The sequence below is a fragment of the Argiope bruennichi genome, chromosome 6 (genome assembly GCF_947563725.1).
Source record: "Argiope bruennichi chromosome 6, qqArgBrue1.1, whole genome shotgun sequence".
Classification (NCBI taxonomy): Eukaryota; Metazoa; Arthropoda; class Arachnida; order Araneae; family Araneidae; genus Argiope; species Argiope bruennichi.
In genome coordinates, this window is record NC_079156.1 from 110,449,601 (window position 1) to 110,474,218 (window position 24,618).

The window sequence follows — 24,618 nt, forward strand, 5'->3', positions numbered from 1 at the left end:
TTGTAACATAATCTTTTATTACAAGCTATTTTCTAGAAAAATATAAGCTATATTGCAGTATTGTAACAAATAATTGAATTTCATGAATAAAATTTTTAAAAAATGAATAAACAAAATAATATACTTTGTATTGATCTGTCTCATCTTGCCAGTGACTAAGGATATGTTTAAGAATGAGCAAGTAATACAATCGTTCGCCAAAATAATAATGCCATACCTGAAAGGAAAATATTGCAATATAAATATAAAGGGCATATAGTTTGTTTCAATTTTTATTTTGTTATATAACATTGATTTTTTTTTGCTATAAAATATTTAGTTTATATATATATATATATATAATGCATATTTTAATTGAAGCAGAATGCAAGTTCAAAGATATAGAAGACGTTTTGGATTTTTTAATATTCATCTCGGGAAGGCAAGCATGATTATTTACAAGAAGGCGCAGTGAGGCACAAAAGCAGAAGTAAAGAAGGGATGAAACAAACGATCACTAGTCTTATATAACATGGGATTTACGGACATGCGCCAATTCAATACACATTTTGACCTTTGACACCTTGGTAAGGGCACTGAAGGGATCACTTTCATTTGATACGTAATACTGATGGCACATTAATTTTATAGAGGAATTAATTAAACCAAAAGTGGAATTGAATCACAAAATAAGAGAATATTTTACTATGGGTTAAATTAAGATAAAGTTTTGGAAAAATTTGGTTAAATTAAGAGAATAAAATATCATTATATATATATATGTAATGATATTTTAAACTTTTAATTTCAACTTAATTAATTTCCAAGATTTTATCTTAATTTAGCTCATAGTAACTTCATTCTAAAAATATTCTCTTATTTCGTGATCCAATTCCACTGTCTCTACTTAATTAATTCAAGAGAAGCTTTGTTAAATTGTTGAATCAGCTAAAATCTAACTTTTCCACACTACGCGTGAAGAGATAACATACCTCTGATCAAGCAAATTCTTTTTTAAAATCTCCCTTTGTTTCCCCTACCTTCTCGGCGCCTGTAATGAAAATCCCTATCGAAATCTCATAATATATTGGCACTGTAGAGAAATATTTTCCCTATCAAAATCTAAGGTTATATAAGGCGAGGGATAATTTATTTCGGCCTTTTTTCCCCACTTCGGCTATTGTACTGCTCTGTGGCGGACGTCTTGTCCGCGTCTCTGCTTGTAAATAATTATGCTTTCCCGATGGATTAAAAAGAAATTTAAAAAGATAAAAAGTCTCTTCACTGCTGGTCATAACTGCATCATGCTTACAACAAATAATATTACATATTAAAAAGCCGACAGAATTCGAAATTATTACATATATATATGGAGATGTTTTAAGCAATGCAAGATTTTTTATTTTTTTCTCAGCAGTATTGGAAAAAAAATTTTTATTCTATTGGGAATAGTAAAAAAGCAATACATATTTATTCCAATTAAAGATTTTATTATTTCCATTTTAAAGAGTAACTGTCATTTGTAAATAGAAGACCAATTTTTAAAAAAATGCTACTTTAATTATTCACATCAAGTAAGAAAACATTTAAACTATAAACCATATCTGCCATTTCAATAATGAATAAAATAAATCTAATTTAAATCAAAATGATAAATTTTATGGAATCATTGAAAGAAAAGGAATAAAATTAATATTACTCACTTCTAACAATAAGGATTGTAAATGGCGTTCATTCATAAGTTGTGCCTAGAAATATATAAATTTAGAATTGGGGAAAAACACTTTTCAAAATATTATTTTACAATTATGAAATGAGAATATTTCTTTTAATGCAGTAAGAAAAAATTAAAAAAAATTTGAGAAAACCTAAAAAATTTGCAACAATAAAAACATAAACAATAAAAATTTGCAAAAATTAAAACTTTTTAAAAACTTTTGCTAAAATATAATCTATCATTACATCACCCATGAAAACATTTAAAATTCTCCTTTAAAATTTTTATATACATCTGCACCACAAAATTATATTTATACATTATTTTAAGTTATCCAAATCAACATATATAACTAAACATTTAAATAATGAATGCATTAATAATATGCAGTGAGTTCCAAATAAATAACTTACATTAAATCAAATTTCAAACTTTAATAACAATGAAAAAAATCTACCATTTTATTGTGATATAAATTAATATACATACCTCTAAAGTTTTTTGAGTTCCTTTAAATTCATATGTGGTATATGATACAAATAACTCATAACACTGCATAGCATCAACATTCTAGGAACAAAAGATTTACTTAAAATTTGAATTCTTTGTAAACTTAAGAAGACTAGAAAAATGCATAATTACCATACATTAACAAGTAAAGATATAAATAAGTTTTTTAACAAGTAAAGATATAAATTTATAACAAATTGATCAAACTTCTAAAAGTTAATATTCTAATTGTTATAATAATGAAAAAATTCATACTACTTTTAACAAATAAGTAAAATAAAAATAATAAAATTTTCTGAAAGAGATATCATTTTTCTAACTCTTATAATTAAATAATACATCTTTTGACAGCAGCATAAGAAGGTTATTTATATAGATTCTAGCTTCTTTTTAACCTCCGTAACTGTATGTATTCTTAGCTAAAAAGTACAAATATTAATTTTGAAAAATCTTTAATTTAACCCTATAAAATTAAACTATACAAAATGTGCAGTATCTATAAACGGTGTTTTATCCCTAGCTGCAATATCTCAAAATGACACATAGTTCTTAGATACAATATTAGCAAATACTGCTACCATTTTCTTCCTGGTAGCAATATAGCATCTGTACCAGCCTATAAGAAGAGAAGAAAATTCTGTCAACATAACATTTGAACCACCGAATGATTCACAAGTTTCTCTCCCAACATAAAACTGACTCGTAGGCTCTCTAATCATTCTAGAATATAAATGTTGTCTTCTGCCTTATTATAAGACCAAATATCCATATTTATTATACTGATGAAGAAATATAAGAACCTATAATGCTATATATGCTCATATTTTTAAAAAATTATTTTCCAATAGCTTGAAAAAGGAGAAAAGCACATTCCTCTTCCACAATAATGTTATGAGATTTATCACATAATTTAAAGATTTAAAAAAAATAATCAATAAATTCATACTTACTATAAGTTTACTCAACTTCGAAACAAACTCAAAATGCATCTCTTCAACAGACTTTTTCAAGGAATCCAAGGATTGTGAACTAAAAGTTTGTAATATTTTTTTATTTCCATTTTTACTTTTTTAAAAGATATGTATCATTTTTCTATACACAATTCCTGTTTACTATTACTTAATAATGAATATAATATTTGAACATTAAGTGTTTAAAAATATCAGAATATGTCTTCCAACAATAAAAAGAAAAAATTCAGGTTTGTTTTAAAAATCCAAAACTGTTAATATTACCTGGCTTTCTTGAAAAACAATATTCCATTAATAATGCGATCACTATTTTCCTGAAGTTCATATTCAACTAATTCCTAAAGCAAGGAAGATTGATTATTGAGAATGCTGTATTGAATAAAATAATTAATAACTCAAAGAATGTAATAAGTCACTACATATACTAACCTTGCAATTCAAAATAGATGAGCCACATACTAAAGACCATAGATCTTTGGCTGACCTAAAATGATTATTGAACAATTCGAGGTAAATTCTATGCCTTACATTTTGGAAAAGTAAAAGAAAACAAACAGTAAGTTTTGAATATATAATAGTTTTACCCATAAATGAATAGTTAAATGAAAATGAATAAAATGAATTCCAAAAATAAATGTAGCAAACATTTCCATCTACGATTGGTGATTTATTTGTTGCAATTTTTATACCATTTCCAATTTTTTATGCTTTATGAATTGATAATTATTCTTTACAAATTTTGATATCTATAACATATTAAGCTTTCAAAATTACATCAAAATTTTTATCTTCCTATTTTTTTCTTTCATAATTTGAGAAATAAATGGGTTTTCCTTAATTAGTATGCTTTTTATTTCAGTGCTTTTATTTAATGTACCATCTTTCTCTTATTACTTTATACTGTAGCTACTCATTGCTTATAATATTTAATTTTGTATTTAATATTTACCTGCATTTTTATGTCAGTTGTCTATCAAAATTATATAGGTTTTTGTTCCTGTAATTGATTTCTGGTCTTAAATAAATGTCTATGAACAGTATCTCTCTTTATAAGATGTAGGGCCTAATAAAACCCTCTAGAGACACTTAGATAATACAAGCTTCAAGGTCACTCTATTCTCTTAACTAACTTCGAAAAACCGATTTGGTTTGTTTATTTTATTTTAATCTTTATATAAGCAGTGTTAAATAGCAAATTTTGACAGTTTCAGTAAAACATTAATAATGAATCTCTTTGAAGGAAACTGGTATTGTTACCTTTCATTTAAAAGAATTATTTAACAAAATAGTTTTTTTTTAAAGCAGAACTTCTCAAAAACAATTTTTACATTATTTAATTACAAGACTGAATAGTTTTTCAAATCATAGAGTAACATATTTTTTTATAGATTGATTATCTTTTAATAGCACAACAGCCAGTAGTAGCTAAACCGTACCATTTTATAGACTAATAAAATCAACATAATATAAAATTTAAAAAATATGATATAAAACTTACAAAAGGTAACTATGAAAGCTGTTTACAACTGTCTAAAATTTAAACAATACTTTATTTTAGTTCATAAGTGTGTATATGACTCTCGAAATTAAATAAAAGCATCTAATTAAATTGCTCCATAAATAACATTCAAAAATTTTCAAGGCCTTAGAAACTCCCATGTAGTTGTTATTTAATAACCTAATCATGACTGGCTGAATTTAAACTTTCACAAAAAGCCAGTAATTACAAATCATTACTGAAGCAGTTTCAACATTAGATTTAAAGTATTTTTAATGACTAAAATCATAAATGTCTTTGATAATATAATGATATGGATATAATATATAATATTAAAACGTTCAAATTTTAAAAAGAGAGAGAAAGAGGTGCATAAAAACAATAGAATATTTACGGAAAGTAAGATTTCATGAATGATAAGCATTTCAATATGATATTATGGTAGATTTATTACATACACGACACATATATGACACACTATATCCGAAAATATAACAAGTCACATCCATCACACATCTTGAAACATTTTGCTATCCCAATTTCATGATAACCAGTAGTTTTAATTTCATTTAGTTTTTGAAAACATGATTTTTTAAAGAAATTATTTTATATTTTTCACATAAGATAAAAGAAAAAGTAATTATAAAGGCAGAACAATGAATAAATAAAATCAAAGCATTACATTTTTTACTGTAAACAATCAGAATTGCAGAATTTTGGAGAACATTTTTAAATTGTATCCAAATAAATATATATATTTTTTTTTTTTTATTGTTGTGGAATGTACATTCTACTTATAATGTTAAAGATGATGAAGCTTGACAAGCAGAATAGGAAGAATTTCATTGGATGCAGAATAAAATCAGTTTTTGAAAATTCTAATTTAAATCCTTCAACTTGTTTCGCTTTAGTGTCATATCTCAATAATTATAGTCGACTTTTGAATATTTAAAATTTCACTGAAAAATAATTTTATCAATTAATTTTAAAATTAAGACACATGCTCTTAAGAGCAATATTTTGCTTTATTATCTGTATATTTCTCCTCATAATTTGTAAAAATATTATTTTATAATTTTTATATCATCTGTTTTCAATTTTGATGCTTCTGTTAAATATGTTTACATTATAAGTTAAATCAATTTAATTAAGTGAATTTCAAAACAATTAACGAGAACAGACTATATCAAAATTAAAGAATTGTAATGCAGATAATAAAATATTCCATAAAAGGAAGCACGTAATAGTAATATTCCTGTCATAGATATCGTCCCGCATATTTTTGTCAATATAATTTCAAATAGTCACATGTGTGGAAAATAAAAAATAAAGTTTTTAGTAAGTAAATCTGATATTATACTGGAATTGTGCACACTGCGATACTATTCAGCATACTGAATAATATAAGTAGATATTAATTAAAAGCCAATAAAATATATAAATCTTAGAAATCCTTTTAGAGCCGGCTTCGGAAAACATACCTTGTGATTCGCGCCATATTTGTTTGTATTTTGAATGTGTGTGAAAGAATTGCCATTCACGAAGAAAAAAAATTAGAATGTTCTAACAAGAAGAAATGCTATAACATAGAAAATTATTATTGTATAAACAATCAAAATAAAGTCAGAAACTAATTATAAGTAATAAATATAATTTAATAATTTTCAATATTCCCTATTTCTGTCTTCCAATTAAAAAAAATTAAAATGATCAGCAGATCAAAATTCCGAAAGAGTATTGAAGTTACAATCACAGTTATTATCAAACTGTCAAGTCAAGTGTACTTGCTGAACTCAATCGAGTTTTAAATTCCGATCAAGTTTAGCGGGTATGAGTCATCGTTGTTGTCTTTCCTCAAACTAAGGAGGATGCTTCAGTTTCAGTTTTCCGTTCAGATTGCACTGAATAACTGAGCGAGCTTACAGTTGAACATGAAGATTACTTTACTATTCTGAATCCTTGCCAATGGTTTGTAATCCTACAGCTGATCTCTCATATATATATGACTCATTTCCCCTTCCTGAGCTTCAAATAGAATTTACAGAACATCTCTTTATACTTAAACCGTCTGTTTTCCCGGTAAGCGAGCAATCTAAGCATTTCTGTATTGCGTTTGTTTTCATTTTATTTGTAATATCATTATAGGGCTGTTTAAATGCGTAAAAAAGTAGCAATCGTCTCATACAATAAGAAATTTAAACATATAATTTTATGCTTTTTATTGCGTTCGAAAACATGCCGTATTTACCTTTTCAACTGGATAAATTCAAGTAAGTTCTATAATTTGTGATTCATTTAGATAATTAAAAACTGTGTAATACATTTCGTAGACAAAACTGTATGTTTTGATTATGAAATTTTCGTGTTTAAATTCATACTAGAAGGTTTTACCAGGTACGAGTAACTGAAGGTAAATCAAGCGCGATACAATCAATGTGTAATTTAACGTTAGTTCTTTACCTATTCATGCAGTTAACCAACCATTTCAGAATTCTAAAAATATAACCTGAGCTCATTAATCAATAAGTAGGTTTCAATTTTGATTCAAAGAATACTATCCTTGTGTTAGTTATTTGAAGTCCATTTCAACTTATGTTAAAGTAGGCAAATAAGCTTTGAAAATAGTAATAAAAAAGTAAATTATGACTCCAAATACTTTTATAATGCTTTTGATATTCTTTTTATCATTTAAAGAAATTTAGTGATTTAATTATTAACTAAAACTTATGTCATGCATGTAATTTTTATTTTATTATACTGAATATTTTAAAAATATTATTCGGTTTTTCATCATACAAGAGGTTTTTTATAATGATTAAAATTATTGTTAATTATTTAATATTATCTTTATAATAATTTTGTAAATGAATTGTGAACTTTGTTGCAAGTTTATATATTTTTTTGCAATAAATTATGTGTTAGTTGCAATAGGCATTCAATAGTGAACAAACATTGATTCTTATTATCTCACCTACATAATTTTATTAAAAAGATCTTAATTCCAATTTTTGGACTTTTAAAAATGTTAAGAATTTATTCACCATGTAATCAAAATAAAATAGCTCACATCTTCTGTAATTTTAAAAGGATATTGAAAAAAAAGCATTTCATACATATTTCTTATTAAATTTTTATCTATTTTAAGTTCAAATGTAATTAGATTGTAGCTTTGTAAATTATTTTCTCATTATGATCTTGTAGAAATGTTTTTAATTTCATTTTTACATGTTAATATTAATTACAATTAAAATATTTTTAAATTCAGTAAAAATTAATCAGGAAAAGTTTACTTATTTAACTTTCAGGATTACCTTAACTTCAATTTTTATCAATTGGAAAGTTTGAAATGTTAACAAGATTTTGATGCATAATAAAAATGTAGTTTCAAAAAAATTTAAATCCAATAAAAGAAGAAAAATTTGTTTTAGTGATGCAGAGGGTTACATAATAATATAAGAATTTTAACTCACTTAAATTTTTAAAATTTCAGATTTAGCATACATTGAAAATTGAGTTGGTATTTTTAATAAAGTTGTATATTACTTCACTATATCATATGCAAGTTTTCTCCTCTAAATAAAATAATAACAAAAAAAATTCCAATTATTTAAGCGTAATGAGAACTGAAATTACTTTAAAGAAATAAAATAATTTTATAATTTCCTTTCATTTTATTTTTGGTTTTAATTTTAACAAGATCTCACACTTTTTTTTTGTAATGCTTTTGTTTTAATTTATAATAATAAATATTTTACTTTTGTGTGCATTTTTTAAAAGTGGTCATTTGATAGAAATAGTGTTTTATAAAATAAGAAAGTACACAGAGTATATTAGTTAATGATGCTATGGTTTGTTAATCTTTTATGTATGTTTTTTTTTTATTTTTGATTTTAAAAATAATATTTTTACTTTAAATATATTTTCATCTGTTTAATGCATGGATGTTTAACAAAGGACCATTACTTCTGATTGGGTCATCTGGAAAAATGGTGGAATAAAAAAACTCATGTGGGATTCTTCGAACTCATCATTTTTCAGATTCTTTTACATTTCAAAGAAAAATATTATTGAAAATCAACTTTGCTTTAAAAATAATAAACGGTTATTTTTAGTTTATTCCCTTGTTTATTTTTAAGCAAAAATTTGCTGAAAACCAGACAGTTTGAAAACTCCAATTTAATGGAGGTTTTTATTCATGTTCGGTACATCTTTATTTTCTAGCCATAGTACAAACATGAGGCGCAAGAGTCCAATCATCCATCGTAAAAGTGGGGCGATGAGCAATGAAAACAACACCCCAAAGCATTCGACTCCACAATCTTCCAACACACTTCAGGTTTTATCCCCACATTATGGAACTTCTGGAGCTAACACTCCTTCAGGATCTGTGTATTTGACATACTGGCCTTCTACTTTTGACGACCAGGGTACCGCAAATGAAGCCACAGATCTGGTAAGAAAAATGTTCATTTAAAAGGGTTTTTTTATAAAAAAGATATATTGCTGTGTTTTTCAACTTGTTCATATATTATGTTCATCCTGTTTCATTCGCCTCTTTAGATTTTTGCTTAATTTAATTTTTGCAGTTTGTGCTATTAGTTATTATCTCTTATTAGTATTTGAAAATTTCTTTTTGACATATTGCTGTGTTCAACTTGTTCATACATCATATTCATCCTGTTTCATTTATCTCTTTAGATGTTTCCTTAATTTAATTTTTCTAGAATATATTATTAGCTAAACAATGGCTAATATATTTGCTATATATTTAAAAAAAAAAAGAAACAAACAATGCTGTTATTGAAATTGATGCGTATATTTTACATATATTTGTTAAAAGCTGCATCTTTAAAATCTGTACTAATATAAAAAGTTAATATCTATCGTAAAAAGCTAATAAGTAATGAACAAAGCAAGCAATATTCTGTACATACAATTCTATAATACATACTATATATATTCTATATAAGTCTAACATATATGTTTCTTCATCAAAAATTATATAGTGATTCTGCACAAAATATTGAAAATATGGTAATAATTTTTCATTCTATATGCATAAATTATTCTACGAAACAACCATTTTAAAAATTAGCCATAAATAAATTTTAAAAAGTATACTATCCATGTTTAATTGAAATATGTAAATAGGATCCAAGGTTCAAAATAAATCTCCCTGGTATAAGAAACAATATTTACATTCATGCAAGATAAAATCAGCTGTAGTCACCATGGTTTCTTAATCTATATACCAGCCATTGTTTAGAGATTTTCTTTTAAATAATTCAAAGAATATTAGTTCTGCAATTATTGTATTTGCGAGCTGTTGTGATCCAATGATAATCTTGGCTTTAAGAGTGAAAGACTGTGTATCTGACATTAAATCACACTGTAGATCTACCATATATTCTGTTCATGCCCTCCAACTATTATGGCATTTCCGTTGTTGTTATGGGAATTAGGTGAAGATTATGGATATATAGTGGAAAGATACAGAAAACTAAAAAAAACCTCTGAATTCTCACTCACAGCAATGCTAAAGGTTAGTGGGGAAAATTTTTTTTTTTAACATGGTCAATCTTGTTCCTGTATGAATGTAAAAATACTGGCGTTGTTCCTTATTACAAAATGCGTATGGGAGTTTACTATAATGTTAAACTGAGCGAGGGTGAACTTAAAAAATGCTATTAATAAAAATTAATAAAAAATTATAATTGCTATTTAATGAAAAAAAATAAGAAAAATTGTAATTGTTTCACAGGTATTGTTAATTTGTTTGATCAACAAAATTGTATTGTGTTCTTTTTTTTTTATGTAAAATTTTTTCACTTGTATATTTAATCAATAATGAATATATGTTAAACAATTTTGAGTAAAATTTTATTTTTCAATAATTTGTGGATATTTGTTATATGTAATATATCTATAAGAAGTGCTATGGATGACTGGGTAACCATTATTGGAGGGTATGGTTGCTTTAGTGCACATTAAATTCCTTAAGGTTTTATCTGCTCCATTGTTGTGTTGTGGAAGTTTTGAGATCCTTGCCCTGATCATGATTCAAAGTAATGCTTAATCTCAAAATAATATCTTCTGTACTTTCACAATTAGATATAAATCTAGCTGAACTATGCTATGCAATAATATTACCTTATTATTTCAAAACATTAGAACTTTAAGGAGTAGGAATTTTACATAATCAGATGCATGCTATTAATGAAAAGAAAATATCTATATGTCTCTGAAATCTATCTCTAATAATGAATTACTGTAATTATAATGAATCCAATATAACCATAACTCAAATAATGAATCCCCTTGATGAAACTTTAAGGATTTAAATTTGGAGATAAAAACATTTATGGATAATCAAAATAGCTTTCATCTCTTCGTTGGCATTTACCCAGTTTTTCTGAAACAGCTTAGTTTAGTTATATTAATATCCCATTTTAGAGCAATACTAGATCTATTTTGGGACAAACCTCATAATTTTGAGCCACGGTTAGATGATGTATCATGCTACATTTTGGCTGCAAAAAGATAAATAATTCTGTCAGTTGATTGCAAATTAACTGTCAAACAGCAGTGTTCCGGCTTATGTATGATTTATTGCATATGAGTTATGAATGTCAATGATATATAATTATTAATATTAAATTAATTTTGAATATACAATTAAAATTATTTAGGAAGTACCTGTGGGACGTCCAAGTATTGGTGCTCATGAATCTTCTACTAGTCAATCATTACTACAAGATGGTAATGAAGGTGGTTCTACACCTGATTTCCAGCGAACACGAGCTGCAATCGAACACACATACCAAAAGATTGCCCGAACCAAAGAACTGATAAAGGAAGGTCAAACTGCTAGAGATGGTAACATTCTTAAAAGTTTTTTATATCTTAATAAAATTTCTTTAAAGTTTGTTTTGATTTTATGGCACAAAAGTTAGATTTGGACTCGTTATTTAAAATCTTGTAATAAATTTATATCCATTGTTTTAAAATGGCAAATGCTATGTGACAGACAAAATATGATGATGCATGTTCTACTGCAAACAATGTGTATAATAAAATGTGATTTGAGCCTTCTTGTGGCTGTCTACTGTTATATGCCTTGCCTCGGGCATATAACAAACTTTTGATGCATTTTGTGAAAATAATTTTGTTTTTCCTTGATTTTTTTTGAAATTTTGTTTTCAATTTGTTTGTCATAAAGAATTTGAAATCATTAATATGTTTTTGAATGTTTTCACTTATTGATAAGTTTCCTTGCTGAAATTGATTATTAGTTCCAATTTTATGTGTCTTTGTATGTATATTTAATGTAATTTAAGATAATATTTATATCTACCCAGTTCTTTTGGCAGAGCAGTTTAATGCCAAATTGACCAACAGTAAAAAAATATGTCTCTAGGTAGGGCGATTATCCTTTCTGGTTATTCTATTTTGAATAGAATATACTTTTTAATAAAATCAATTCCAACCACGCAAAAAATTTCTTCTTATTTAAAAATGCTGAAAATATTTTACTTCTAGTAATAAAGTAAGTATATCAAAATTTTGCCTACTTTTATATATATATATATATATATATATATATATATATATATATATATATATTCTTTTTATGTTTTAAAGTAATAAGACAAGGATCTGATTATTCGATTGAAACATGCAAAAAAAAAAAAAAAAAAAAAAGAATGGTCTTTAATGGGAAGTTCCTTAATGTAAAATTGTAATTTAAATTTCATAAAGAAAATGTTATTTGAATGTTTAATATAGAAATTATGAATTGTATTTTAACAAATTGAATCTAATATAGTAGTAATTGAACATCTGAATTTTATTGATTTTAAAATAATTCTGTCATCAATTGCTGCTTATAAGATTAAAGGTTCATTACATTCTTAATGATTTATAAGATTGAGGAATAAGTTTAATAATGGAATCAGATTGAAACTTTATTGCCTACTAATTCATCATTTAAAAAAAATATATATTTAAAAAATTTTAGTAATATTGTCTGACTTCTAAATAGAGAATGTTTTTTTCTGTTTATTTATGTGTGTACACATTTGTTGTAGGAAAAAATGTAATAAATTTTAGTGTTAGCAATTAAGTTCTTGAATTGCATGCAAATAGTTCAGAAAATATTTTTCTAAACTATCAAATACTATTCTATTTCACAGAAAATGTGAATGAATACTTAAAGTTGGCATCAAGTGCTGATAAGCAACAATTACAAAGAATTAAAAGTGTTTTTGAGAAAAAGAATTTAAAAGCTGCTCAATCTATAGCACAACTCCAGAAGAAATTAGAAACTTATAATAAAAGAATCCGTGATTTGGAAACCCATGGATTAAGTAGCAGCCATTGGCAACCAAGAGAAGTTTTGCGAGATGTTGGCCAGGGCTTGAAGTAAGTACTCATTTAAATTGTTTCCTGTATAATTATTTTTAAAAAGATCTTGAATTCTAAAGTGAAAATATGAAGTCTCCATTGACTTTTTCTGTTAATATATTTTATTAAAATGTTGATGGTAAAGTGCAATTCTAATTTATGCCCTATTCTATATCTTGAAACTCTTTATTCTAAAAATAATTTACATATCAAATATATTCTATTCATTATGTGTATCTAGGTTTATTTTCAAGGAGGATACATCTGATAAAATTAGAAATTCTAATATAATTTGTAATTTTTGAATGGCTGATTATCACAGAAATTCTGATCTAATTAGTAATTCAAATGATAGAATTCGTGAGCTTATTTCAAGGAGATTAGTTTTTTAAAATTAGATTCAAAAAAAGATTTGTGTAATCTCATGTTTGGAGTTGCATCAAGCTTATTATGATAGTTATTGCTATATACATAAGACCAGTAAGTTCTTTCTACTACATGAAAAAATATAAAATATCATATTTATTGAACATAAAGTTTTGGTGCTTTTTTTATTATTATTATTTCATTCTTTTGTAACTTTTCCAACTTGTGGAACTTTCAGTTTTTATACAAACATTCAAATAAAACTATAATTTTTTTGTCTTAATCACTTGTTTTGGTTTTCTGCCAATGCTAACTTTATGTTTGTGTATCGTTGATTGCTTTTCATATGCTACAAGGTAGAAATCTGTTGTCTAGATAATTAGTCATACAAGATTCTGCAATATTTAATGTTTAAAAGAAAAGACACTATAAAATTCTTACTTGATAGTGATATAATCTTTAGTTTTTACAGTTTTAGAATTGAATTGTGTATCTGAAAAATCCATTTTGGGTTGTTTAATAAAGTTTATGTGAATTTGGTCACCAATTCAACCATCTTTATAAAAAATTGTGGGTTTGTAGATAGCATAGCAAGAAAGAAGAGGTTTTTCTCACTTTCTACAGCAATTGAAAGTGGAATTACCATCACTGTGTTTCCATAGTAGGGTTGAGTATGAGACAAATGGTGGCTTTTGAGCTTTCAAAACCTAGTAATTTATTTCCTTTTTCCATTTAAATTGTATGTTGCTCCTTTAGGCATTATTTCCTTGTCCTTCTGTGAAGTTTAGAAATATCAATCATAATTTTTTTTTATTGTAAAAGTTTTAATTATGACCATTTATGTAAATGTTGAAATATAATGATTTTTGTTTGTGTTAAACTGTCTAGTTTTAATTTTTTTAATTAAATTTAAATTCTCTTAAATTTATTTTTTGGCACAATTTAATATTTTTTTGGGTGTCTCTTGCTGATATTTTATTTCTGTCAAATTAATTAATTACTTTATTAGCTTTGGGGACATCTTTTATTTGATTTATTTTAAAATTTTTGGTATAGATTAAGAAAATGTTAAATAAAAGGATACACATAGAGTTTTTTTTAATGACTGCTGTGTTCTGAACTTTTTAGATATGTATATTGTTTTGGTATCTGTGTTAATTGAATATTATAAGGGTAAAGCTGTACCTATAGTTAAGAATATCAATTAATTTATAATTTCAATTTTTCAATGAGCAATATTCTATTGCACCTGGGTACTGTCTATCATTTGGAAACAGAGGTGCAGATGATAACAGCTTCCTCAATTAAAATTTCATTTACAAACGATTTCTGCGGTAAAAAGTTACAATATTAAATTCTTCAAAAAATATGCTTATATAACTTATTTGCAATGGGACATGAATTGCAGAACTCTCTAGACTTCACCATGATTAGTAGCTTGGCCAAATTTGAAAATGAATTTTAAAATAATTGTATACCTTTTATAATCTGACTAGGTATAAAAGGCATACAATTATTCTGTGGGATTAAATGTTTTTGAACTTAAAAGTGTTAGCATAAATTTATCTGACCCTTCAATTTGTGTAACTTTTGTGTTCATGAAAATATAACAGGAATTTAATTTCTTTTGAGATTCTATTATTACTATTTACTCTTAAAATATGTATCTATTTTTTGTACTTGGAAAAAAATAACTTTTTTAATTTTTTTTTAATGTAGTATAAAATTGTTATACAGTACTGAAATTCAGACAATGTTTATTATCAGAAATTAAATAATGATTGTAATTTATCTATAATAATTAATTCAAAATTATTACACAAATAATTTATAACTAAGGTTTTTAATTTAGTTTGATCTCTATGTTGATATCCATTTTATAATAAAGGAACTAAATCTAAGGAAATAAAGAATAATTAGTTTTTATTCTAAATTTATCTTAAAATTGAAAATTTGTTGACTTTTAGGGATGTTGGTGTCAATATAAAAGAAGGGATCACTGGTTTTTCTGGGTAAGTTATTTTTATTGTGCTCATGGTATTAAATTTTTTTTTAAGTATAGTCTTTTCTTTCTTCGTGATAAATTGCTCAGAAATTGGTAAATTATTTTTATATTTATTTTTTCAAATGTTACTTTTTTCTCAGTTTAAAGCTGTCAATTTAGTATATTTTTACATTTTTAGTTCATTCTCATCATTTCTATTTATATGTGCTTAATTCATAATATTTATTAGCTGCATATATCTTTATTTGAACAGTTACTTATATGAATTTAAATCATAATTATGGTTTTTTTTATGTATATTATGCACTTTCCTGAGAGAAAACTATAGGTGTAAATTTCCTCTATTGTCACTTTTTTTTTTCTTGAAATTGCCTGTCATGGTAATAAATTTTATGTTGCTTTATTGATAAGTAATTTATTGCCATTTATTTTTTCACCTTGTTTACACTTATGACATGACAGATTTATGAGTCATCATGCAAGTGCAATTTCTCATAAATAATGAAATATTTATGAAAAGGGAGCAAGGATGCCAAAAAATGCTACTTTAAAATTATTTAAATACCTTTGTGTTTCTTTTTTATGTTCTGAATGTGGCACTAAATAATTCATATTGTTCTATAGTTGTGGTTTATATTATTTTGTACTATAATTAGGATTGAAAAATTTAAGCATAATTTTTTTTTCTTACATTAACTATTATTTTAAGGTAAGCATTGTGGTTTATTACAGTAATAACTAATAGCTATAGATTAACCAAGCTATGAAATTTTATTCAGATTTATGTCATCAAAAACATTTCCAGTCATCAAATAATAAAGTTGTGCCTTTTCATTTTAACACAATATACCCTTTACTAATTCTTTTATGTCCATTAAAAATAAAAATACATAGGTATTTAATGAATATTTCATTTTTTAGAGGAGTTGTTGGTAATATCAAAGGTGGACTTTCAGGTTTAACTCAAGCTACCCACAGTGCTGCTGAGTAAGTTTATAAAAATCTTATTCTTGCTGTTATCTTACACTTATTATCCTCTTACGTACTTATGATCCTCCCCCTTCTTTTTGTTTTTCCAGGACAGTTATGTCTAAACCTAGAGAATTTGCACATCTAATTAAAAATCGATTTGGAAGTGCTGATAATATTAGTTCATTAGAAAGTAAGATGATTCAATTTGCATGTAAATCTATGCTTTTAAAAAGAGTAAATAATTTCTGTGTATTAATATGGACTTCTATTTTTGCCTAGAACTTCCTCAAGAAGGCGCAGACTCACAGCAACGAAACATTCATGGCAGCGCCACATTCACACATAGCGGGTATTCTGATAACTTTTCTATGTATTTTCTAAGAAAGAAAATTCTTTATAATATATAAACAAATGAATTTTTGGGGCATTCATGAAAGGATATACCAGAAAAAATAGGACATTTTTTTGGACATATCCTTTGAATATTTCTTCTTGTTGTATATGATTAATATTGGTTATAGATTAATTTGTGCTGTATGTTATTTTACTCTTATTTTTATATACAAAATTATTTTTCTTAATTTTGAATAATATTTTTTATATCGGTATTTAATAATTATTGTTTTTACTACAGTATTATAGTTACTTCATCAAAAATTATAATGCTTTTTAGCTTCTAATTTTATTTCTTATTTATTCTAATTTTTAATTTCTTAGATAATGCAATGTTTGTAATTAATTGTATGCTAGCAATTAATCACCAAAAAAAAATTCCCAAAGATATCTAATTAAATCAACTATGCTTGCCAGCCACTTGTAGTTAATGCACAAGTACTGATATTCTTTTTAAAAAATATGGATAAAAAACATTATGGGCATTATTTATCAACTTTATAATTTTGGTTTTGGTCTTTCAATTAAATTAATCTTTTTGAATGTGGTTCCCTTGTATTTCATTTTTAAATGCATACAATGTAAAAGGTTTTTTTCTAAGATCAGTATTAAATGTAAATTATCTCAAAATTTAGTGTAAAAATGAGATTAATGACTGTTATAGAAATAATTTGGTATCTGAAATGTCCAAAATCTTTTTATAAGAATTTCATATTTCAGGGCCAAGTATGCTTCTGATGATGAAAGCTCTAGCTTCACATCTGGTTCTGGTCACATGGTAACCGGAAGTATTCCAAGTCCACGTCACCAACCAGGTCTCCATAGGTCACCTCCTGAACATTCCTCCACACCTACTGTCACACCACTTGTTGCAGATTTAGAACCTATTTTACAAGAATTGAGGGAAAGGCGTGAAGAATATCACCACTTAGTCGAGGAAATTGAAGCCCTCAAGGTATTTGAAACTTTTCAATTTAAAAATTTTTAAGTATTTAAAATGGCTTATAATGTAATGATATCTTTCCTGATAAAAAATTGAACAAAAACTTATTGCACAAGGCAAATTAAAGTGATGTGTTATGAGAAAACTAAAATAGTTCATTATTTGTGTTGGATTGTTTTTAGTTGACTCAATTGAAATAATTTGAAAAGTATTTTTTTCTTCAGACTTCAAACATTCTCTTATCATTCCCTTATCTATACTATGTATATATTAAAGAGGTATTTTGTAAAATAAAAATACATTCTTTTATTTTATATTCATTTGTCTTAACTCCTTTGCATTAACACATTAAAATAATTTGTCATTGGATTAATTAATATGTTTAATAAACTTATTGAATCTCAAGCTATTAATTATGAAATGAATGTGTATCTTTAACTCTTTACAGGGCCTATTATAAAATCTAGATCTATCTTAATTGGCACTAGTATATTTTGAAATACAAAAAGTACATATCAAACAAAATTTTTGAAATTTTAAATAATGAGACATTAATCTGAATTTTTGCTCCTTGTTGGGGAAGGAGGAGATTTACAACATGTTATCACTTAAAGATTATTTCCCCAAGTCTATAGATCAAAAAATTATTTTCTAAATGATACAATTTAGTTGTCATCAAATTTTCTAAAAATATTTTTATGTGTAATTTGCAACAATACTTTTTATTGCTGCAATGAAATTCAGATCATTTTCGTTGTTTCTATAAATATTTAATAACATATTTTTCTTCCGCTGTTAAAAGTTAGAAAATGAAAATATTTATATTTTCATATTCATTGGCAATGTTGCAATGTTATTTTTTTATTTCATTTCCTCAAAGACTTTGTGTTATCTGTAAACAAAGCCTTCATTTTTTTAGATGTTATTTATATTAGAAAATATATTTGGTGTATTCAATGATGTTTTGTGCTATTCTTTCATATTCCATGCATATGTTTCATTCCAGCAAATATGTGCATATGATATGTGTAAAATATACTCCATTTTAATTGGAATAAGAAAGTGATATTAAACAACATGTATCTAGTTTATTATATAAAGCAAACAATTAGGTTTTTCATGCAACTATGATGTCTACTAATGTATGACTACTAAAATAATATGGCTTAAATATCTATCACAGTTTGAAGTTTTAAAAATATTTAGATGAGGGAGCCAGTATCAAGTAAATGAGGAGCCATCAATATCAAGTTATTCATAAGATGTTTAGTTAAAATTAAATCAGCTAATATTCTTGGTGAACAAGCTGGTTGGTAAAGGTAGTTTGTGTTTTAATAATTTCTGAACCCAGAAATTTTATCGAAATTTAAAAATGATTCTATGAAGTACTGTGGATATTAAAAGGGTTTTTAGACAAAACAATTTCAGAAAATAAGATTCCTCTCTTTTTTTTTTAATCGCCATAATATTTTGTTTATATTATGCCTAAAAATTATGATAAAAAATTTGAATATATATGCATATACGAAATTTAATCTTGTAAAACATTTGTATTTTAGTCTCAAGTTCAACAAGAGTATTCTTACTTCAATCAATCACTGCTTGAAGAACGATATAGATATGAGGTAGGATTTCTATATTACACTTCATATTGTATTAATAAAAAATTTTGTAAAACAAAAAGAATTTTTTAAATTTATCTTTAAATATCAAACTGTTATTGTAGTAGATTTCATAGGATTTTCATAAATTAATAATTGATTCAGATATTATTATTTGGAGATCCTACTTATTAGTTTTCATATGTTTACGTCAAAAATAAAATTAATACTGTGAAAGATTTTTTCTTCTTTTACTTCATAATTGTTCAAAATATTCTATAAAATATATAGGGATTTTTTTGTCAGTTATGTTGAGATAGATCTTTAAAAAGTTGGGCTAAAATATTCACAATATCTACCAACCAATCATTTTAATTACTATATATTATACAGTAATTTATTTGCTTGAAATTTAATTTAAATATTTGTAAACATTTTCAGAGGCTAGAAGAACAAATGAATGACTTGATTGAACTTCATCAGAATGAAATAGAAAACCTGAAACAAGGCATAGCAGACATGGAAGAAAAAGTGCAATATCAAAGTGAAGAAAGGCTAAGAGATGTTAGTGAAATATTGGAAAATTGTCAAGCAAGGGTAATGCTTTCTTTTCATATTTTTTTAAGGGGGAAGAGAGGGGCATGTACTTACTTCCATTTTGTGCGTACTTACAAAATCATTGAACACATTGATAATAACTACAGAACGTTTATGTATCAAATGAATTTTCAACCATGTTTTGTTGACTTTTTTTATGCAAGTTTTTTTTTAATAAATTTTCTTGTTTAATATAATGTTTTCTTCATTAATAATAATGAAAAACGCATATATTTAAAAAGATTTGTGTGAGTCTTTTTGTTCACTTTTTTTTATTCCACCCATTATTGATTTTAATGAAAAGTTTTAACTGTGGTGAATATTTGTTTTGTCAAACAAAACAAAACAAAAAAAAAACTGCCCAATATTACATAGATAAATCAAATTGTGCAAATATAACAGGGACTGCAATAATACTTTTTAAAATTCTTCAGAATCAAGATTTAAAATATGTCATGATTTGCTTAGAAATTTCCTTCAGAAGTATTTATTAAGAGTATTTTATTAAGTAAAATGGAAGGGTTTATTATTGTTGTTATTCCCTTCTCTACATTAAAGTATTTAAAACTTTTTCCAATTTGTGTTGAGATATCTACAGCATTAAATTAGCTCTAAGGAGTTGAAGTATTAGTAATAGATTTGCACTTTTTTAAGAAAATTATTCTCAGAAGTTTTTATTTATTTATTTTGTTGATTTTTTTCAACTATTTTCTGTAAATTTGTAAAGGATTTTCCATGCTTATTCTTAAAAATCACACATTTAAGAAAGCTCAGTAGGTCTCTGCTGTAGCTTATGCATGGTTCAAAAATGACAATTCCAGTTAAGAAAAAAATAAATAAAATAACATAATTGCATCAACTTTAATATCAGTAACACAAAACAAAATATTAAAATTTTATAATTTGTTTGAGTTTATCCCTATAATTAAATGTACATTTTTAGTTCTCGTAGCCTTTATGGCAAGGACAAGATTTAACAGTTTAAGAAAATATTTTTAAAATGAATGTGAGTATATATATATGTATATAATATTTAGATATTAGGCCAAGAAGAAAACAAATTTCAAATTAACTTCAATTTTTTTTTTTTTTTTTTTTTTTTTTTTTTTTTTCCGGGGGAGAGCTTGCTTTATAGAAGGGAATGAAAAGAAAAGTGTGTGAAAATTTTCCCACGCTTTTTACTAAGATTCTTGTTTTTTTTTTTTTTTTTGTTGTTGTTGTTGTTTTGACATGTGTCAATTCAGGAAAGGGAATATTGAGTTTTTGGAAGAAATTTCATGGGCATTAGGAATTTTTATCCCTTTGCCTGTACTGTGAAAATTGTATAATCATCAGTTATTTTAAACCACATTAGAGTTAATTAATTTTTTTAAGTAGTATAGGCTAATTAAGATTTTTAAAAAAAGAAAATAATTAGGGTTTAAATTAGATTAAAAGACATCATTAGAATTTTCTCCCTATTGCAAAATGTAGAAGTGCTTTGGGACCCATCGATAACTACCTTATAGTGGTGTCTAAGTAAGAGGTTAAAATTTAAATGCATAAAATGATACTTATGTCCCTTTTATTATTAGATTCACGAAAAAATCATTTTCTAGAATTACATATTGCAAATCAATTGGATCAATCTAATTTTTCAAGATGCTATAAAATATTAAAATTAATTGGTGTAACATAATAAATTTTCTCACTTTATTTAAAACTGAAGTTGCAAACATTGAAAAGATTTTTATATATTATAATAAATATATATTAAATGGATCTTTTGCTTTAAAAATGTGTGTGTGTGTGGCATTATAAACAACATGTATATTTATAAATTTGTTAGAAGACGAATTTGAATTTTATAATATTAAGTACTAACAATAAACACATTTATTTTGTCACATAAAATCTGTACACCAAATAGTTTTCAATAGCTTATTTGATATGTGCTTTAACCTTTGCTATAAATATTAGCTATTAATATTTGAAGTTTTGTTCAAAACTATATTGAAGTATAAGAAAGATTTTAATGAAGGTTTCTTAGTAATTAAATAATTAATTTTTCATTAGCAAAAAAATATGAAAATAATTTTATCCCAAGAAATATTAATTATGTCAGTAAATTAATAAAACAAAGGTCTAGGCAAAATAAAAAAAATATTTCATCCTGAATTCTTTGAAATCTTATATTTATTTAAATGATAAAATGTAGATATAATATAAAAGAGTATTTTAATTATCTAAATTATCTTTCTTTGAATAGGTATCACGCATGGAACATCAGCAGCATCAGCATTTTCAACAGCTGGTGTCTCTTGACTCCTTAGATGGGACAAATGCTCGTGCTCTTGCTCTTAAACTCATTAATGTTGTTCTAACAGTCCTTCAAGTCATTCTTCTTCTAGTTGCTACAGTTGCTAGCATACTTATGCCATTCATCCAAACAAGGTAATTTGCTAATATCTCTGTTCATGTCAGTTTCTTAATATTAGATGCTTGCATGTATTTTAATCAGCCACATCTATTGGTAAACATGCGAAGTATCTATATAGACGACAATGGTTTTGGGTTCTACCAATTTACTATTACTTTATTGTTATCATTTTGAAAGTTTTCCATTTAGTATTATTGAATTATTCAGTGTATAAAGACCCCAAACATGAAATGCTCAAAATTGCATTTCCGACATTCATTGCTTTTTTCGTTTGTTTGATGGATTTGAAGAAATCAGCTTCTAAAGTCCATCAGACACTTTTAGAAGCTTGTCATGATGCTACTCCATCATATCCCAATTGTCAGTTTTGGTTTCAACAATTTGAGTGGCGATTTCGATGTCAATGACAAAGAACAGCCTAGAGCACCAAAAAAATTCGAAGACTTGCATGGCTTACTTGACAAAAATGGAAAATGTTGTTGAAAATTATGAAAAATATTTTGATTGATATTTATTGTACCAATTTTTCGTAATAAATGCCTTTTTAATGTGAAAAAAAGGATCAAAATACATGCAAGCACCCAATAAAGTAAATATTACTTTCTTTCAAACAAAATGAAAAATGAATAGATCCTTACATATGTTTATTTTTGAAAAGTTATGTAACAAAACTATGAAATTTGTTTGTCATTGGTGTGAATAATTACATGCTTAATGTAAAGATGTTTTGGTAATAGCATGTTTCTTTTACAGATTGCGTATCTTAACAACTGCAGGTTTCATTATGTCCATTGTAATGTTGTGTAAGCAGTGGCCAGAATTACTAGACTGGGGGAGGCATTTAGTCGCACAACATATACAAACTTAGTAAATAAGGAAGCCATCCATTTAATGTATGTTATTTTTTTGAAAAATCGACATATCGGCAGTTGACTGCCTTTCACAACATACTTCCAACAGCTTTGTTATTTTGAAATAGCTGCTTTAAGGATGTGAACCTGTTGGTGGACTTTTATCTTTGTAAACAATATGCTGAGAGATGCTGTGATATATAATAAATAAAACAATTGTATAAAAACTAGCCATTCTGGGCATTTAATGAAATCCTATTGTTTTTATAGGTATGCCATGAAAATGTGGGTAGATATTTTAGTGTATGTATATTTGTGCCTACTTGATGCATTCAGATAATTATTCATATAAAAATCGCTTGTGAAAGCGATTGTCCATGCTTTTATCAATTAGTGATATTTTTCATGGACAAAAGTTATTGTGATATGTTATTTGTTTCTGTATCTAGTGACTATAATTTTTAATTATGAATGTTTTATCCTTGCTTTGAGGTGTTTTGTTCAGTATTCATAACTTTATATTGTAGTATTTTTTTTTTTTCCCCTATTGTAAGTCTTTCTACAAATCAATTTTGTAATCAATCTTATGCTGAACTGAAACCCTAGTAAATACTTAAAATTCCAAATCGTATATAAATTATTCTATACTGATTTCTAATGCTAACTGTTATCTACATATATATATATATATATATTTCTTTGACAAAAATGAAATTCATATTAAAAATTTATGTATTGCCTTAAATTCTAAATATATAAAATGATTAAAATATATAAAATTTAATTAATTGATGATATTATTTTTATCTATGGTTGCTTCTTTTAAAGAATTGATGGAATCAAATACATGTTCATATAGGAATAAAGATAGTTCTTCATGCCTGCAAATGAATTATTCATTCTTGCAACATCAGAACAAGATATAATAATTTTAGTAGTATTGTTGAATTTAATGAAGATTATCTTGTTTTTATGTTTATGGTTTCTCTTTTTGTATGTACCATACTTAAAAAATTAATGAGATTTGGTTTGGATGAAAAGTATTTTTTTGAAATATTCAAAGGGTCAGTTTGGAATATATTCTTTCACAATTTAATAAAAAGCAGCATTTTGAACTTAGATCTGAAAGATGTTTTTAATTTATCTATCCTTTAGTGTGTACATATATAAAAAAAAACATCATAATTTGTTTAAGATTGCTACTTTAATAAGCACTGGAATAATATATCCTTCATGAAATTATATGTATGGATTTCAGCATCATTTTTCACTGAGAAATATTTGTCTTGCATCAGATAAATACCTCTTGTTCTGTTGAACCTACAAAATGATGAAATTTTCTCAGGATGATTATTGAACTTCTATAAATTTCCTCCTTAGATTTGTAACGGAA

The 24,618-nt window shown here is 25.6% G+C and overlaps 2 protein-coding genes across 3 annotated transcripts in view; one reads left to right on the forward strand and one right to left on the reverse strand.

The window, feature by feature from the left end:
- Positions 1 to 6,215, reverse strand: part of LOC129972754 (nucleoporin NUP188-like) — a 51,574-nt gene extending 45,359 nt beyond the window's left edge. For both annotated transcript variants that reach the window (XM_056087004.1, XM_056087003.1), the window contains exons 1-7: positions 6,157 to 6,215; positions 3,607 to 3,661; positions 3,442 to 3,515; positions 3,157 to 3,235; positions 2,186 to 2,266; positions 1,683 to 1,727; positions 125 to 217 (exon numbers count right to left, since the gene is read on the reverse strand). In XM_056087004.1, the coding sequence (XP_055942979.1) occupies positions 125 to 217; positions 1,683 to 1,727; positions 2,186 to 2,266; positions 3,157 to 3,235; positions 3,442 to 3,515; positions 3,607 to 3,661; positions 6,157 to 6,212 (483 nt within the window). In that variant the 5' untranslated portion in view covers positions 6,213 to 6,215. The remainder of the gene's footprint in view (positions 1 to 124; positions 218 to 1,682; positions 1,728 to 2,185; positions 2,267 to 3,156; positions 3,236 to 3,441; positions 3,516 to 3,606; positions 3,662 to 6,156) is intronic.
- Positions 6,216 to 6,473: 258 nt separating this feature from the next.
- LOC129971639 (transmembrane and coiled-coil domains protein 2-like) lies at positions 6,474 to 23,755 on the forward strand. The gene is made up of 13 exons (XM_056085590.1): positions 6,474 to 6,754; positions 8,897 to 9,128; positions 11,365 to 11,551; positions 12,868 to 13,096; positions 15,412 to 15,456; positions 16,371 to 16,436; positions 16,529 to 16,611; positions 16,701 to 16,770; positions 17,535 to 17,769; positions 19,317 to 19,382; positions 19,800 to 19,955; positions 22,204 to 22,388; positions 23,128 to 23,755. The coding sequence occupies exons 2-13, from the start codon at positions 8,910 to 8,912 to the stop codon at positions 23,240 to 23,242; spliced, it is 1,656 nt and encodes a 551-aa protein (XP_055941565.1). The 5' UTR covers positions 6,474 to 6,754; positions 8,897 to 8,909; the 3' UTR covers positions 23,243 to 23,755.
- The last annotated feature ends 863 nt before the right edge of the window (positions 23,756 to 24,618 follow it).